Source organism: Hemiscyllium ocellatum, chromosome 8 (genome assembly GCF_020745735.1).
Source record: "Hemiscyllium ocellatum isolate sHemOce1 chromosome 8, sHemOce1.pat.X.cur, whole genome shotgun sequence".
NCBI lineage: Eukaryota > Metazoa > Chordata > Chondrichthyes > Orectolobiformes > Hemiscylliidae > Hemiscyllium > Hemiscyllium ocellatum.
This window is the reverse complement of record NC_083408.1, coordinates 30,902,297-30,920,358: the sequence shown is the minus strand read 5'-3', so window position 1 is coordinate 30,920,358 and position 18,062 is coordinate 30,902,297. Positions and strand designations below refer to the sequence as shown.

General features: G+C 41.1%; 1 protein-coding gene across 9 annotated transcripts in view; it reads right to left on the bottom strand.

The window, feature by feature from the left end:
- Nucleotides 1-18,062, bottom strand: part of rad51b (RAD51 paralog B) — a 582,669-nt gene that overhangs the window by 538,493 nt on the left and 26,114 nt on the right. For all 9 annotated transcript variants that reach the window (XM_060828787.1, XM_060828790.1, XM_060828783.1 and 6 more), the window contains exons 5-7: nucleotides 16,782-16,918; nucleotides 13,333-13,452; nucleotides 2,993-3,176 (exon numbers count right to left, since the gene is read on the bottom strand). In XM_060828787.1, the coding sequence (XP_060684770.1) occupies nucleotides 2,993-3,176; nucleotides 13,333-13,452; nucleotides 16,782-16,918 (441 nt within the window). The remainder of the gene's footprint in view (nucleotides 1-2,992; nucleotides 3,177-13,332; nucleotides 13,453-16,781; nucleotides 16,919-18,062) is intronic.

The window sequence follows — 18,062 nt, the reverse complement described above, 5'->3', positions numbered from 1 at the left end:
CCTTTGTGCCCCATTACTGCTCCTCCAACATTATTTTCCATGGCTCAACATCCATTTTCATCTCTCTTTTGCACTTTATATATCTGAAGAAACTCTTGCAATCTCCTTTTATATTACTGGCTAGCTTACACTCAAATTCAATATTCTCTTTCCTTATTTCTTTCTTCGTTGTCTTCTGTTGTCATTGTCCAAACAAACAATGAGGTAAAATAGGTTATTAACAGAAGGAAAGAAGAAAGCAGTTGATTAGTCTTTATTCCAAGATACTGTTGTTAAGATGATCCTTACAACTCTTTTGCTGGTGAGCATGTTGTTTCAGTTGTTTTTTATCAGTTGCTTCTACTGGATGGTAAGAGACACAGGGTGGCTGGTACACTTATTAAAGAGCTTCTGATTTGTCGGTTAAAAGTCACAGCTTACAACAACTGTTGTAGAAAATATAAACTAGGATACTTCAGGCTTACAGTGAGGTTTGACTGCAGAGAATAGACTGTTCCCTTGTTGAGAAAGAACTGAACACTTTCTCTTTGTAATTTTTTTCCCCAACTCTAAGTTGTTCCTGCAGTTGTTGGGAAAAAAAAGCTCGGTCACTGATAACTGTCTCTAGCCCATAGACCAATCAACTTCTCATTCAGATACCTACAATGCCTACCATGGGTCTTAGGTTATTTGCTTTTCAATACGTGCAACAAAATGTTGATTTTTTTTAAAAACAGCTTTTTCTCACTTCAGTCCTCCAAATAAAAACATATTCCTTACACTTAGCCTTGAATATATTTAATAAACTAGCTTCCATTACTTTCTGGAATCAAAAATTAATGACACTTCGAGGCAAGAAATTTATCCTCTTCTCTATCTTAAATAGGGGATTACTTTCAAACTGAGTCCCCTGTTCTAGACTTCACCAAGGAGTAATATCCTTTCTGCATTGAATTTGTCATGTACCCTCAGAATCTTTCATATTTTGATCAAATCACTTCATTTTTTCTAAACTCCAATGAGTTTAGGCACAATCTGCTCATCCTTTCCCAAAGACAACCTCCTACAGCTGACTGATCCTTCTCTGAACTGTTTCCAATCAAGTATATTCTTCCATTAGCAAAATGATCTAAAAAATATTCACAGTGCTCAAGGAGTGGTCTACCCTGTACAGGTGCTGCACAACTTCCCTACTTTATATTCCATTCTCCTTACAATAAAAACCAACATTGCACATACCTTCCTAATTACTTCCTGTACTTGCATACTAAACTTCTGTGATTCATATATGAAGACATCCAGACCTCCCCCTACTGCAGCATTCTGCAAGCTTTCCAGTTAAACAATATTCTCCACTTCTATACTTCCTACCAGCATGCACTGACTCATTAAATCCATCTGCCAAAATTTTGCCACTCACCTACCTATCTATATCACTTTGCAAACTCATATCTTCCCTTACTGTATTGCATTTTTATTGTATTGTCAGCAGACCCAAATAGTTGAAACCCAACATTTGTTTCTCATTACAGTTTGTCAAACCGAAAATTATTTAGAACAAGCTAACAGTTTGAGTCGAAATTACTCTTCATCAGAACTGTTCTGATATTTAGTCAATCCCTCTATCCATGCTAACATATCACCCCAATATATAAGCTCTATTCTTATGCAGTAACCTTTTACATGGCACCTTATCAAATGCCTTTCGAAAATGTAAATACACCACATCTAGTGGTTCCCCTTATCCACCCTGATAATTACATCTTTATAAGAACTCAAAACACATTTGTCAGACATAAATTAACATGGTTTTGTGAAGTTTAAATTATGATCTTCCAAATGAGAGATAATGTTACATAGAACATAGAACAATACAGCACAGAACAGGCCCTTCGGCCCACGATGTTGTGCCGAACATCTATCCTAGATTAAGCACCCATCCACGTACCTATCCAATTGCCGCTTAAAGGTCGCCAATGATTCTGACTCTACCACTCCCACAGGCAGTGCATTCCAAGCCCCCACCACTCTCTGGGTAAAGAACCCACCCCTGACATCTCCCCTATACCTTCCACCCTTCTGACTGTCTACTCTATCTATTCTATGTTGTGCTACTACTTCACAATAACAGATTTTCCCAATGACAGATGTTAGACAAACTGGCCTGTGGAGGACAAATGTATAATCTGAAACTAATTATTTTAAGACCCTAGGATGTGGATAGTCAGACATGTTTTTTCTCTACTGATTACATTCATTTTAAGTTTATCTTTCCTTTTTGCTTCATGATTCATGTTTTCACTATTCTTGCAACAATTTAAGTTTTCTGGTGTGAAGATAGACAAAATGCTTTCTTCAAAGCTTCTGTCTGTTTCTCCTCTCCCATTATTAATTCAACAGTTTAATAATCTAAAATAAAAATGCTCACTTTAGCTATTTTCATTTTATTGCAAAATTCTACTTGTGGAAGCACCTACTGTTTTTCTTTTCTATAACTGACTGGCTCTCTTCAGTTTAATTTCTCCCTTTTTTTAAAAAAAAAGTGATCTGCTGATTTGCAAATTGTTTCCAATTTTCTAGCTTATTGCATTCCTCACAGCATTGTATATAGTTCATTTCAAGCAAGAATGTTCAGTTTTAAGTTGATTGTGGCAACTAAATATAGCTCAACATAAAGAATTAATTCTAAGGAGACATTAAATCCATGGACTAGTTGCTGACAACAGCTCTACCTTGACTATGTCAAGTGTTCTAGGTATGAACTACCAGGGACTTGGAAAGCAAGTAAGCAGGAAAGGAGGTCTAGCCTTTATGAGCTATAGGTTTCTAAGAGTGACATTGCTCATAATACCATCATTTAAGCACTGCAACAACATCCAAAGCATGCAACATTTTTCTATCAGTATTACCACTGCAGCCACTAAAACAGTGCGGGCTCATTTAACAATAGGTGTTAACAAGCTCCAACAAACCAATCACAACCACAAACAGAAAAAAAGGCCTATGGTCTTACCGGAATGGAGAATTCTTCTGCCAAAAATTTCAGTGTGGCAGCTTCACTTGACAGCAGGTTACTACGCTCTGACAGGTTACCCTGGAGCCTGGTATCAAATTCTTTGCGAACTACTGATGCAACTGAGTCCACCACAATCAATTTTACTCCTTTCAAGATAATGTCTTCTTCCAAGGATTCCAATCTGGCATTAAAAGGGGAATAAACTGACATTAACACTGAAATTGCTCCATAGAGGCCAATATCCCACCACCAAGTCACCCTTTATTTACATGCGCATGGCACTTGACAGTAGTCCAGCGTTCTCAGAGCCAGCTCTCAGGGGAAACAGAACCTCTGACACTGTTTATATCTGTTAGCCAGGGCTCTCTGATTGAACCAGACCAACAGCCCCAATCAGGAAACTTAATTTCTATGAAATCCACTCAGCTGACCTAATTAATCACTACAAACGCGTGACAGACCACTGAAAAATACAGCGGTAGTGTAGTGTTGATGTCTGCTTTTTTCTACATGTGTGGATTGAAAGAGTACAGGCTTTTAGTTGCTGTTGCAGTAAGTTTTCTTGGTCATGGGACTTTTAACCCTAAAGTCCCCAATGTGCCCTGGAAGAGAAGTAAAGCATGGAACGGACTCCCACGTGACATTTTAACTTCTTCAGTAGAATAAAACTAAAGTACATTTATCACATCATTCCTTGTACTCCCCACCTAGACATATTCAAAAATCTAGAGGGAAAGTAAGGAACAGTTTGCTCTCGACTAGATCATAAAGTACCAATGAAGGACTTATCAAAGTGCAATTACTGTTAAAACATGCCATCTAAATTAGACAAACAAGACAGCACAGTAATCAATGTTAGCTAGGACACCAGGTAGAATCTGAAACCAAAAGAGAAAATGCAGGAAAATCTCAGCAGGTCCTGCAGCATCTGTAAGGAGAGAGAAGAGCTGACGTTTCGAGCCTAACTGACCCTGTCTAGTCCAGTAGCCTGTATCTCATTATTCTCCTCGACAAAAATGCCTTTTTCCTGTGTGAATACTGACGAAAAACATTCATTTAGCACTTCCCCTATCTCCTCGGACTCCACGCACAACTTCTCATTTCTGTCCTTGACTGGTCCTAACTTTACCCTAGTTGTTCTTTTATTCCTGACACACCTATAGAAAGCTTTAGGGTTTTCCTTGATCCTACATGCCAACGATTTCTCATGTCCCCTCCTGACTCCTCTTAGCTCTCTCTTTAGGTCCTTCCTGGCTAACTTGTAACTGGCAAGTGCCCTAACTGAGCCTTCATGTCTCATCCTTACATAGGATCACTCCTTCCTCTTGACATGAGATTCAACCTTTTTTTTTAAAAGTAAACTACGACTCCCTTGCTTGACCACTTCCTCCATGTCTGACAGATACATACTTATCAAGGACACATAGAAGCTGTTCCTTGAATAAGCTCCATACTTCAATTGTGTCCATCCCTTGCAGTTTCTTTCCCCATCCTATGCATCCTAAATCTTGCCTAATCATATCATGTGTCCTCTTCAGTTTTGATGCTCCAGGGTATGCATTAAACTGAAGCTGGGCCAATCAGAAGGTTGTACTATGCTGATTTCTCCTGAACCCACGACATCTGTTGCCAATTGAAAAGTCAATCAAAACGCTATCATTGGGCAGAGCTACTCTGAACACACAGATGACACTTTGTCTGGGCATAGTGCCCTAAAGGTACAACATTTCTGTACTCACTCGCAAGTGGCACCAGAAGTAATCCAGAAATTACTACCTTTTAGCTCCTGTTCCTTAATCTACTTCCCAGCTCCCTAAATTCTGCTTTCAGGTCTTCATCCCTTTTTTTTTACCTAAGTTATGGGTACCAATATGTACTACAATCTGTTTTTTCCCTCAAAAAACTTAAAACTCTTATCTCCTGCATAACCCATTTTACTCATCCTATCACTATCATTGCTTTTAGTATTCACGAGCTTGGAGGGTGGCTAATGTTGTACCTTTGTTTAAGAAAGATTGTAAGGAGAAACAGAAGAACTATAGACCTGTCAGTCTGATTTCTGTTGTGGGTAAATTGTTGGAGGTGATTTTAAAAGATAGGACTTATGGACATTGAGAGAATCAAAAAAAAACTGATTGGGAATAGTCAGCATCATTGAGTGCAAGGAAAATTGTGTCTCACAAACTTGATTGAGTTTTTTAAGAAAGTTAGAGTAAAAAATGAGGTCTGCAGATGCTGGAGATCACAGCTGAAAATGTGTTGCTGGTTAAAGCACAGCAGGTTAGGCAGCATCCCCTATTCCTATTCCTGAGATGCTGCCTAACCTGCTGTGCTTTAACCAGCAACACATTTTCAGCTTTTTTAAGAAAGTTACCAAAAAGACTGATGTGGGCACAGCATTAGAGGTTGTTTATTTGGACATTAGTAAAGCCTTCTACAAGGCTCGGTATGGTAGACTAATAAATAAAATTAGGTCACATGAGATTCAGGGTGAGCTTACCAACCTGATATATAATTGGCTTAATGGCAGGAGGCAGAGGGGTGGTGGAGGGCTGCTTTCAGGCCTGTGACCAGCAGTGTTCCACATGGATGGTTCTGGGTCCTGTTTTGTTTGTTATTTATATAAATGTTTTGGATGAGAATACAGAAGGCACGGTTAGTAAGTTTGTGGATGACACCAAAATTGGTGTCATAGTAGACAGCGAAGAAGGTTATTTCAGATGACAAAGGGATCTTGATTAAATGGGTCAATAGGCTGAAAAATAGCAAATGGAGTTCAATCTGGATAAATAGGATGTATTGCATTTTGAGGCAACAAACAGGGATAGGACATAAACAATTAATGGTTAAGGCCTTGGGTGGTGTTGTCAAGTAGAGGGCCCAAGGGGTTCAGGTATATAATTCTTTGAAGTTTGCTTCACATATAGACAGGGAATTTAAAGAGGCACTTAGTATGCTTGCTTTCATTGCTCAGTCCTTCGACTATAAGAATTGGGAAGTCATGTTAGAACATAGAACACTACAGCACAGTACAGGCCTTTGGCCCTCGATGTTGCACTACCTGCTGAACCAATCTGAAGCCCATCTAACCCACACTATTCCATTGTCATCCATATATCTATACAATGATCATTTAAATGCTCTTAAATTTGGCGAGTCTACTATTGCTGCAGACACTGATGGGGCCTCTTCTGGAACAGTGTGCCCAGCTCTGGTCGCCCCATTACTGGAAGGAAAATATTAAGCTGGAGAGGGTTCAGAAGAGATCTACCAGGATGTTGCCACGTGTGGAAGGTTTGAGTAATAAAGAAAGGCTGGAAAGGCTGTGACTTTTCAATGGAGTCAGAGAGGTGACCTTATAAAAGTTGATAAAATCATGAGGGGTAGTTATCCTTTGCCTGGGATAGGGGATTTCAAGATTCGGGGGCACATTTTTAAGGCAGGAGGAGAGAAACTTAAAAAAGACATGAGAGGGAAATCTTTTACACAGCGTGAGATTTGTGTTTGGAATGAACTTCCTGAGGAAGTAGTAAATGTGGGTGCAGTTACAACATTTAAACGACATTTGGACAGGTACACGAAAAGAAATGTTTGGAGGGATCTGGACCAGGAGAAGGCAGGTGGGAACAGCTTTATTTGGGCTTACGTTTGGCATGGATTGGTTGGATTGGTTTCCAAGCTGTATGACTCTATGACCTGTTGCTTCTCCTTATAGAAAGCTTTTAAGATGTTACTTTAAAAAATTCCTCTGACAAAGTTTTTTATGATCTGTGACAATTAGTGGCTCAATATTAAATTTTATTTGATAATGCTGGTCTGAAGATGTGGGTCATTCCTGCATTTATATAGATTCATTTAAATTATTATAAATTAAAATGTATCATACTGTACTTGCAGCCTCCTTCCCATTGAAACAACTGTGCATCACTTAATAACTTGGTCCCAAAAGCACAGGTTATTCCAATCTCTTTCTCCAGTTGCCACAACATTTTCAATTTAAAAAACATAAACATTTAAACACTTTTCAAGAATAAGAATTCAGTCTACGACTTTGAAAACACAGTGGCAATTACATTAGCGCGTACAAGTCCACTTTAACTCTCTCCTTAAATCCTAATAACTGCTCCCATTGTGCGGCCTCAGAAGATCACCTAAGTCACAGAAAGATTGCAGAGTTGAAAACATGTTTGGTTTCTCAATTGGGAAACAGTGATGGGTAGTGTCTGGCATGCTGTTAATTCAGTATGAAACAGAAGTTCAAATTAGAGTGCAATGACCTTCTGTTAGTACCACCGAACCCCTACACTGAGTAAGCAGGCAATTTGGCCCACTGTGGCCACACCATACCTCCAAAGAGTCTCCCACCTGACCCATCCAGCTACTCTATCCCAGTAACCTTGCATTTCTTAAGGCCAATCCACCTAACCTACACATCATCGAAGACTATAGGACAATTTAGCATGGGCAATCCACCTAACCTGCACTTGCTTGGACTGGGAGAAAACCGGAGCATCTGGATGAAACTCACCCAGACAGGGGGAGCACGGGCAAACTCCACACAGTCGCCAGAGGCTGGAACCTGGTCCTCAGCACTAAGCCACCATGCCCACTATTACAGCAATATTCAATACAACAGCTCCTTCCATACTCCCAACCACTACTAGAAGTCAAATTTACAAAACAATCCATCTCTCCCTTGAAAACAGGCCAAACATCAAAGAATTAAGGGGTGCCAACCTTGAGTGGATGTACTCCTGCAGGACTTAATCACATGAACCTCTTCCCTCCAAATACCCTGTCCCCACTCACCCATCCTTGGCCACCTGAATATTTTTGTAAAATGTTCACCATTACAGCACCTCTTGTTCCCACACCGAGTTCACAAAGGTTAAGAGTAATCAGGAAAACAAAGAGTCAATAGTACAAGGAAGTACATTGGCATTATTGAAGCTGAAATGGTTAGGCGAAGAACTATAAGTTTCACAAAGCTCTGCCATAATCCACCACAGAAACAGTGCACACCTGAAGGAAAGACACCTCCACAGACTGACACAATAAACAAGCTTTGTCTACTCATCCATCACTTTTTTTAATAGCACAGAAAGAAATGCAAATGTTGGATAAATGCTATAGATGCAGCTTGTCCTCTCAGCATCTGCAAAGCGCACTGCATTTTGTTTTGATCAAAACTCCACACTCTGAACATCAATGCATTGACAGCTCCTAAAACGTCAACATCTGGGGTGTTTTCCTTTAACTACCGTCAATCAAGGTCAGCATATCAGTAGTGGGAACTAGGACACTTTCTATTGCAATGCAGTACTTGAGAGTGTGCTGCATTATTGCTGATTCGTGCAGGACATTTCATTGCAATTTGTCCGAATCAATTAGATTCAGAGATGCAAAGAAACTATTTAAACAGCATAAGAGTTCTCCCAGTCAGCAGCTTTTGTTAACCACCACCAACATAAATTATTTGCTTACAACAGAAATCATTTGGCCCAATTAGACATTCGGATCCCACATAAGCAGAAGACATCCCCATAAGCCTTGATCACCCCGTTCCAAATGCCTATCAATAGTAATCTGTTCTTTATCTTTTTCAGTCAGTCATAAACTCTGCTAGGATACTGTTACGATCCCAGCTAATGCTGTTATTGATCAAATCAGATCCCAAACTGAAACCAGGCCTGATGGAGTTTAGTTTTTGAAGTTGGTTCTCACGGTGGTTAGTTACATATTCACGAGGTGCCACTGTTACCTTAACTTTTTAATTTCTTATTTGATAACTTTTCCAGTTTGGATGGCTTCTTTACAGTTCTGATGTTCTGAATTTTGATGGCCTTAAGCTTCTTTTCATTTTTGACTGCTTGAAAATATCTACACAAACCCTCACAGCTTGGAGACTTCAGAGTTAAACTGCTCTTCTGCACTGAAAACCTGGTTCTTCTGAGCTGAAACGCGATTCTGAACTGAACTCATTGGCTCCTGGACTGCTTTCTCTACATGTTATTCAAGTTCAGCTTTGTAAATACCTCAAATAACACCTAGCAGGCACTTAAATCACACGCCTTCTTAGAAATTATGCTTTTAGTTCCTTGTTCCAAATAACTTTTACCTTTTTGAAAAAGGTTTTCTTGACAGAACTGAAACCAAAAATATACTTCATCTGTACTTTAAAATCAAATTTCTATTTGATTCATACATTATGCATCTGTGTCTTGGTATCAATACTAAAAATGTTACTCTGTTCTCTATCCTGAAATTCTTGTTTTTAAATCTGATTTTGACTTTTTACCATTCAATCACAGGATGCAGGCTGAGCAGACTTCTTGAACTGCTGCAATCCAGTGCTGTAGGTAGACCCACAATGCCATTAGGGAAGGAATTCCCCTTGTTCTTGAGCCTCCCTTCATCGGAAACAATATTGCTTCCTTCACTATCCCAACCCCTCATAATTTTAAACGCCTCTGTGACTCGCTAGCCCAACCAATATTAAGTGTTCAGCTTTACATATGTTTTGGTGGCAGTTCACACTCTTCAATTCATCTGTTAATCACAAGTAAGGCTTTCGTCTAAACCCTTCAACCAGTTGGAGTCAACTATGTTAGCATTCTCACTTCTCAGTCCGAATTTTGAGAGTTCATGTCCAGAAACTTGCTCACTAAACTCGAGGCTGATGTTCCAGTGCAATACTGTGGATTGCTGCACTCACAGATGCCATCTTTGAGAGGAGACATTTAACCAAAGCCCAAGATAAACATTCAAATGAATGCAAAAGATCCCACACATCATCTTGAAAAAATGGTAAGGGACAGTGTCCTAGCCAATATTTGTTCTACAATCACTACAACAGATTACCTGGCCATCATCTCAATGATGCTTGTGGGACTTTGCTGGGAATAAACTGAAAGACACATCTCTTACAACAGTAACTATGCTTCAAAATTCATTGACTGCAAAATACTTCAACATTTCTGAGGTAGTGAAAGCTGGAGAATAAATGGAAGCATTTTGACTGAAAACTGACAGTGTATTTAATAAATGGCAGAGTTCCCTCCCAGAAGGAAAACATTTTTCTCCAAACACTCCAAAACTTTTGATTTTCAGAGTGCAGTCTAAGCACTTTGGTACTGGATACGGAGTTGGATGATCAGCCATGAACATACTGAATGGAGCAGCAGGCTCAAAGGGCCGAATGGCCTAATCCTGCCCTTGTTTACTTTTTCCATTGACATGGTTTTGCGAAAGGGCAGTTGTGTTGACACATTTGTTCGACTTTGAGGTTGTAACTTGCAGGGTGATTATTGGAAACAACATATTTAGATTTTCACAAGACATTTAATAAGATGTCAACAAACGTTGGCAAATGCAGGTGGTGGTATTCTATTAGTATGGGTAGTAACTTGACAGGTTGGATTCTGAGAAGTTGTTTCCCTGACCAGAGTCTAGAACAAGGACTGGCATCAGGGTAATGGGTCAGCAATCTGGGAACTGGGCTGCGAAAAAAAAATTCAGTAGATTGGAATTCTTGATATCGGAGGATTGTGTGCGCTTCATGGCCAATCCATAGATTTTTGGATTTTTTTTAAAGGAGTCGGGTCTAGAAGGACTGTGGAGGTAGGTGTGTATTGAAATGGAGTTTAGGTCAAGGATCATCCATATTCTACATAATGATCTCCAGAATGGAGGCTTTGCAGTCTTAGTTAAGGAAAATTATTATTTCATCAGAGACAGTTCAGAAAAGGTTCACTAGGATGATCCCTGGAATGGAAAGATTGTCTTGTGAGCAAAGACTAAGCAGGTTGGGACTCCTGCTCCCAGCAGATTAGAAGAATGAGAGGTGACCTCATTGAAATATGTAGAAGTTTTAAGGGACTTGGCAGGATAAATGCTGAGAGGATGTTTCCCCTCATGGGGCAGTAGAGGACAACAGGGCCTAGTCTGAGAATAAAGGGGTGCCAATTTAAATTGGAGATGAGGAGGAATTTCTTCTCTCAGATGTTTGTGAGCCTTTGGAATTCCTTGCCACAGAGAGCAGTGGGAGCAGAATACTTGTGTATATTTAAGACTGAGATAGATGCTGATCAAGGGTTATGGGGAAAATGGATGTGAGGAATATTGAATCGGCCATGAGCCTACTGAATGGCAGAGCAGGTTTGAGGGCTGGAATGGTCTACTTCGATTCCTATTTCTTATGGTCTTATCTTTGTTACGTCACTGTTGCCTAAACAGTAGAGTATAAAGTCATACAGCTGTACAGCACGGAAACAGACCCTTTGGCCCAACTCGTTCATGCTAAACAAATATCCCAACCCAATCTAGTCCCACCTGCCAGCACACGGCCCATATCCCTCTAAACCCTTCCTTTTCCTATACCTATCCAGATGCCTTTTAAATGTTGCAATTGTACCAGCCTCCACTACTTCCATTCATTCCACAAATGCACCACCCTCTGTGTGAAAACGTTGCCCCTAAGTGTTACAAAGCTGATTTAGATCAATATCAGTAAAGTCACGTCTCCCCACCTTTCTTCATTCCTCTCCCCAAATATTCCTTAAAAGCTAGGAGAAAGTGAGGACTGCAGATGCTGGAGATCAGAATCAAAAGTATGGTGCTGGAAAAGCACAACTGGTTAGGCAGCATTTGAGCAGGAGAGTCGATGCTTCGAGCATAAGCTCTTCACCAGAAAGTCTTCGGCCACAATGCAGCGGGGTTGTTTAGTGCGTGCGCCCCGGAGATGTTCTCTGAAACGTTCTGCAAATTGGTGTCCTGTCATCCCAATGTAGAGGAGATCACATACAGAGCAACAGACAGTGGGTAAGGTGTTTGGAAGTGCAGGAAAGTTTCTGCTGGATGTGGATTGAACCTTTGGGGCCTTGGATGGAGGTGAGTGCGGAGGTGTGGGCGCAGGTTTTACACCTCTTCTGGTGGCAGGGGAAGGTGTCAGGAATGGAAAGTGGCTTGATTGGGGGGGCGGTGGCGTGGATCATCAGGTTTTTTTTGTCGTCTGTCCTAATATCTCTTTGTAGGGAGTCATGTTTATTTTATAATGCTTCTGAAATGCTCTTTGAGACAGCATATCATGTTAAAGTTGCTATCTATTTACAAGCTGTGGCTGCAAAAGAAAAAGAAAGGAAGGACTACCTTTGGGACACTGAAGACGTGAAGCATAAAAAACGCAAGCAACAAAAACAGAAATTGTAGGAAAAGCTCAGGCAGGTCTGGCAGCATATGTGAACAGATATCAAAGTTAACGCTTCAGGTCCACTGACTGCTCCTCAGAACTGATGGTAGGTAGGAAAATGTCAGTTTATATGCACAAGATATGGGGAGGAGGGGGTAAGGAGTAAATATTGGGGCTAGAGGCTAAGGAAACAAAAAGAATAGTTGGGCCGACAAAAAATTAAATAACAATCTGGCTAGGAGGGTGAATAGCTATTCATGGGGACTGTTAGTAGATAATAGTGGATTACGTGTAATAACAGACAATGTAATAACAAGGGATGGAGAAAAGTAGGTGTTAGGGGAGCACCCCCAGTCCTGAAGAAGGGTTACACCCACCACCCCCCAGTCTTGAAGAAGGGTTACACCAGAAACGTGGACTTCTCCATCTCCTGATGCTGCCTCACTTGCTGTGTTCATCCAGTCTCCTGCTTGTCTATCTTGGATTCCAGGATCTGCAGGTTTTTTTTGTCTCTCTTGTGACAGCAAAGCCTGGTATGTGTGGAGGGTGGGGCAAGGACATGGTTCAAGCCCTAAAGTTATTGAACTTGTTGATAATGAACACAAGGCTGTTCTTTTACTTTCATGTTCTCCAAACATGAATATTAGTGTTAAGGATGATTAGAGGATCAAATTCAAGTCAAACAAAAGGAAACGATCTCTGAAGGAGGATCGCTGAATCAGAAATGCTAACTCTGTTTTTTCTCCACAGATGCTGCCAGATCTATTGAGTTTCTCTCCCCAATTCCTGATGAAGTTAAAAATCACACAACACCAGGTTATAGTCCAACAGGTTTTTTTGAAGCACCAGTTTTCGGAGACCTGCTCTGTCATCAGGTCCACAAATACGTGAAGGAGCAGTGCTTCGAAAGCTAGTGCTTCCAAATAAAACTGTTGGAATATAACCTGGTGTTGGTGTGATTTTTAACTTTGTACACTCCAGTCCAAAACCGGCACCTCCAAATCATTCCTGAAGAAGGGCTTATGCCCAAAACATCAATTCTCCTGCTCCTCAGACACTGCCTGACTTGCTGTGCTTTTCCAGCACCACACTCTCGACCATTGAATTTCTCCCAACAGTTTCTGTTTCTGTAATAGGAAACAACAGATACCTTTTTAACACATCCAAGCAAGTGAGTTCACGGTACAAGTGAATTCTGTTGGTCATTGCAATCAGCTTCGGGTCTTCATGGAAGTAATTAGGGAATCGACACCTTGCTATCTCTATTAGCCTGAAATACAAACAAAAATTTTAAAAAGTACAAAAATATGAATTCCATCAAGAGAGCTCACACAGCATAATGGAGCAGAACATACTCCACAACAGCATGCAAGAGCAATTATTTCTCCCGAAAGACAGTACAGCAGACACATCCTTAGTGTCACAATCCCCTAAATCTTTTATATATCAATTTGTGTGTCCTAAGGAAATAGCAATACGCCACCAACAGTTCATTTGCAATTGAGGGTGCTGCTTGAAGCAGGCATGTTAGTCAGGAGTCTGGGAATAGTTCCAGCTCCTCAAAAAGTCACAGGATCTTTGCCATCCACTTAAATTGACAGGAACATCCAGGCAGCAATCCCAGGTTAACATATTATCTGGAAGGTAGCGCTAATGACGAACCAAAACTGTCTCAGCACCACAATGATTAGTCTCTGCACCAGCAGCTTCTGAGTCAGAGATGTGCATGATATCAACTGAGTCAAGCTGATGGAAGCCTCGAGGAAAAAAGAAACTAAAACAAATCCTGCAGCTACTCCACTGACATCATGCACGTCTAAATGTAATCTACCAACATAACTCTAGTAATTCTGCTCACCTCATGTTCCAGTTCCACCAATCATGCAAGTTTGCATCCTGATTTTGCCCAACAGAAAATAGTGGAGAAATAAATATTTACTGTTACTTGGATTCTAGGACTGTTTAACTCTGCCTCTGTACTTAGCATGCAAGCAGCCCTGTGTAGTAATTATTAGATCTAGATCTCATTCAAGAATATGGCGAGGTCTACTCCTGTCACCTTCTGCCCCTTTGCAATGAACCAGAGTGAAGGTGGTCGAGGAGTGAGGGTTATACAAGGACACAAGGTTACACTTTGTAATATGAGACAATCCTGCCACTATAGATGTAATGAAACAGTTGCTTAGATATCCCTCATCGTGTTCCACTTAATAACACGAAGGAGAGAGCAATGCTAGAAATACTATATTTCTTCACTACACTAAACAGTGGTTCCTTCTCCCAATGCTGCTGCATTCAGACAGAATGAGGGGAAGTCAGGATGGTACTTCACTACATTGGTGCCCTCACTATTTGAGCCAGACGCAGATCAGTTAGGGCATCAGGAATTAGCCAAGAATAATATGAGTAGTGAACAACTTTGTTGTGGCTACTCAAGAGCACCAGTGTTCTTGCTACCTCCAGGGAATGGCGGGATACTTTTGAGATGCTGTAAGGAGTTAGTATGTCATGATCAGCAGGAAACTTTCTTGAAGTTGACAGTGAGCTTGTCAGCATAACATTATCCACCTAGCCTTGGTGGGTCTATGTCCACTGGACGAACCTAAGGATGGTGAGGGAGGAGGCAGGGATGTTATAGAGTCTTACTGCATGGAAACAGACCCTTCGGTTCAATCAATCCACACCAACCATGCTCCCAAACTAAACTAGTCCCACCTTCCTATGCTTGGCCCATAACCTTTCCTGTTGTGGTTCTGTTCGCCGAGCTGGGAGTTTTTCTTGCAAACGTTTCGTCCCCTTTCTAGGTGACATCTTCAGTGCTTGGGAGCCTCCTGTGAAGCGCTTCTGTGCTGATTCTTCCAGCATTTATACTGGTTTGAATCTGCCGCTTCCGGTTGTCAGTAGCTGTCCACTGCAGTGGCTGGTATATAGGGTCTAGGTCGATGTGTCTGTTGATTGAATTCGTGGATGAGTGCCATGCTTCTAGGAATTCCCTGGCTGTTCTCTGTTTGGCCTGTCCTATAATGGTGGTGTTGTCCCAATCGAATTCATGTTGTTTGTCATCTGAATGTATGGCTACCAGGGATAGCTGGTCGTGTCGTTGCGTGGCCAGTTGGCGTTCATGGATGCGGGTTGTTAGCTGTCTTCCTGTTTGTCCTATGTAGTGTTTTGTGCAGTCCTTGCATGGGATTTTGTAAACCACGTTGGTTTTGCTCATGCTGGGAATCGGGTCCTTTGTCCTGGTGAGTTGTTGTCTGAGAGTGGCTGTTGGTTTGTGTGCTGTTATGAGTCCTAGTGGTCGCAGCAGTCTGGCTGTCAGTTCAGAAATGCTCCTGATGTATGGGAGTGTGGCCAGTCCTTTGGGTTGTGGCATGCCCTCATTTCGTTGTCTTTCCCTGAGGCATCTGTTAATGAAATTGCGTGGGTATCCGTTTTTGTTGAATACCTTGTATAGATGTTCTTCTTCCTCTTTTTGTAGTTCAGGTGTGCTGCAGTGTGTTGTGGCCCTTTTGAATAATGTCCTGATGCAACTTCATTGGTGTGTGTTGGGGTGGTTGCTTTCATAGTTCAGGATTTGGTCTGTGTGTGTGGCTTTTCTGTATACCTTCGTGGTGAATCCTCCGTTCAGTGTTCTCTGTACCATTACGTCCAGGAATGGGAGCTGGTTGTCCTTTTCTTCCTCTCTCGTGAATCGGATTCCTGTGAGTGTGGCGTTGATGATCCGGTGTGTGTTCTCTATGTCTGTGTTTTTTATGATTACAAAGGTGTCGTCCACGTATCTGATCCATAGTTTGGGTTGTAGTTGCGGTAAAACTGTTTTTTCTAACCTTTGCATAACTGCTTCTGCTAACAGTCCGGAGATCGGTGAGCCCATGGGTGTTCCGTTAATTTGTTCATATATCTGGTTGTTGAATGTGAAGTGTGTTGTGAGGCACAGATCTAGTAGTTTAAGTATGCCGTCTTTGTTAATAACCTTTCCTATGCATGAACTTATCGACATCTTTTAAATGTTGTTACTGCACCTGCATTCACCACCTCCTTGCAGTTCATTCCATATTTGAACCACTCTCTATGTAAAAAGGTTCCCCCTCAAGTCCTGATGAAGGAGGAGGTAGGGATAATAGCTGATGGACAGAATTCTACAATGAGTACAGTCAAGCTGTTGGTTGACTTGAGTATGGATCAGTTCTCCCAGCTTTGGAAATAGCTGGAGATGTTGATGAGGAGGGTCTTGCAGAGATTAAATTAGCACAAAAATGCCTTCTTTCATTCTCAGAAGGGATCTCGGTCGCTACCGAATTTCCTGATTTATACATTAATGAATTACAACAGATCCAATTACTAGGACAGTTCAAGAATCAACCAGCATGGGACTAGAGTCAGATACAGGTCAGACCAGGTAATGGTGAAAGGTTCTCTTCCCTAAAAAAGGACAGGAATGAAATACTCGCTGAGCAAAAAAAAAACACATCAGATTGATTCAATTTCTCAGCATATCATGACAGGATTTGAAGGTCCACTTTTGGGTTTATGGTCTAGAGCCATAGTCACAGTGTTGGTATACATTGAATTATTAGAAATCATAATTATATCTCTTACCGCTCAGCACTAAAAGCAGATTCGGTGTCAATGTAAATGACTGCTCCATCCAGACCACCCATACTGACAGGCAAGGTGGCCAACACGCTCAGCATCATACAGAATTGTGTCTTTCCACAGCCCGAAGGACCTGTCACCTAAACACAGGAAACTTTAATTGGGAACTATTTTGCAAACAAAATCCAACACCAGGCTTACAGCTCTGTACAATAACACATGCCATACAGTTTAAACATGTTCCAAAAATTGATTCATACAGCTGGAGTCCAAAACCCAGTTAGGTCAGGCTCTAGCACACCAGGCGTTCTGCAACACGCACACCATTCCACCCGAGTAGAATGACTTCAGACCTCAGCAGTTACAAATACATGCCATTTATGGTCCAGATCACACTGGTCCCATGCATGATTTCCCAGTCTGTTCAACTCAAGATACTATACCAGACCTTAAATGTGTCTTTGAAGGAGAAGAAATAAATTGATTATAGTTGCCACCTACAACGGACATATAGGGATATCAGCGAGCAGCACAGCAGTAACAATATCATAGCTCAAGTTGCTTGCTTCCGGAAGAGGAACGGAGAAGGTTGTGTCCAACAAATATTGGGACCAACAGAAGGGGCAGGCCATTATTTAGCATGCTTAAAAAGAAAAGCATGACTTGACTATCCAGAACCTCAAGCCTATTCTACTATTCAATAAAATTACTGAAGTTCTACCTTAACTCCACCTTCCTGGACGATTCCCATTTCCCTCACCATGCAAAGAAATTATCAATCTGCGTCAAATATGCTTAACAACTAAACATCCACAACTCTGATGAAAATTCCAAAGATTTACAATATTTGAGTAGGGACATTGCTCCTCACCTCAGTTCGAATTTGGATTCCTTATTCTGAGTCTATGATTCCAGAGTTCTGGACACCTCAGCAAAGAGAAACTTCCTCACAGTATCTGCTGTCACGCCACTCACAAAAAGGCCAGCTCTCAATCTTCGAAACTTTACTGAATAAAAGCCATGTCTCCAGTATATTCAATACTTTTAGGTGGTTGCAGGTGCAGCCAACAAGACAGTCCACAATTATAAATAACCATCACAATTCAAAAATAATGCAAGTTTTGCAGAAGACCTGATACCCTGATTTGAATACTGACTTAAGTAACTTTGTTGTCTCAATGTACAATTTTCAGGTTGTCAGCAATTCTCAAGCTGAAAACAATGTGACTTTTATTTGCAGCTGTGATCTGGAGTGCTGAGCTCAGCGTGAAACACAGTATTTCT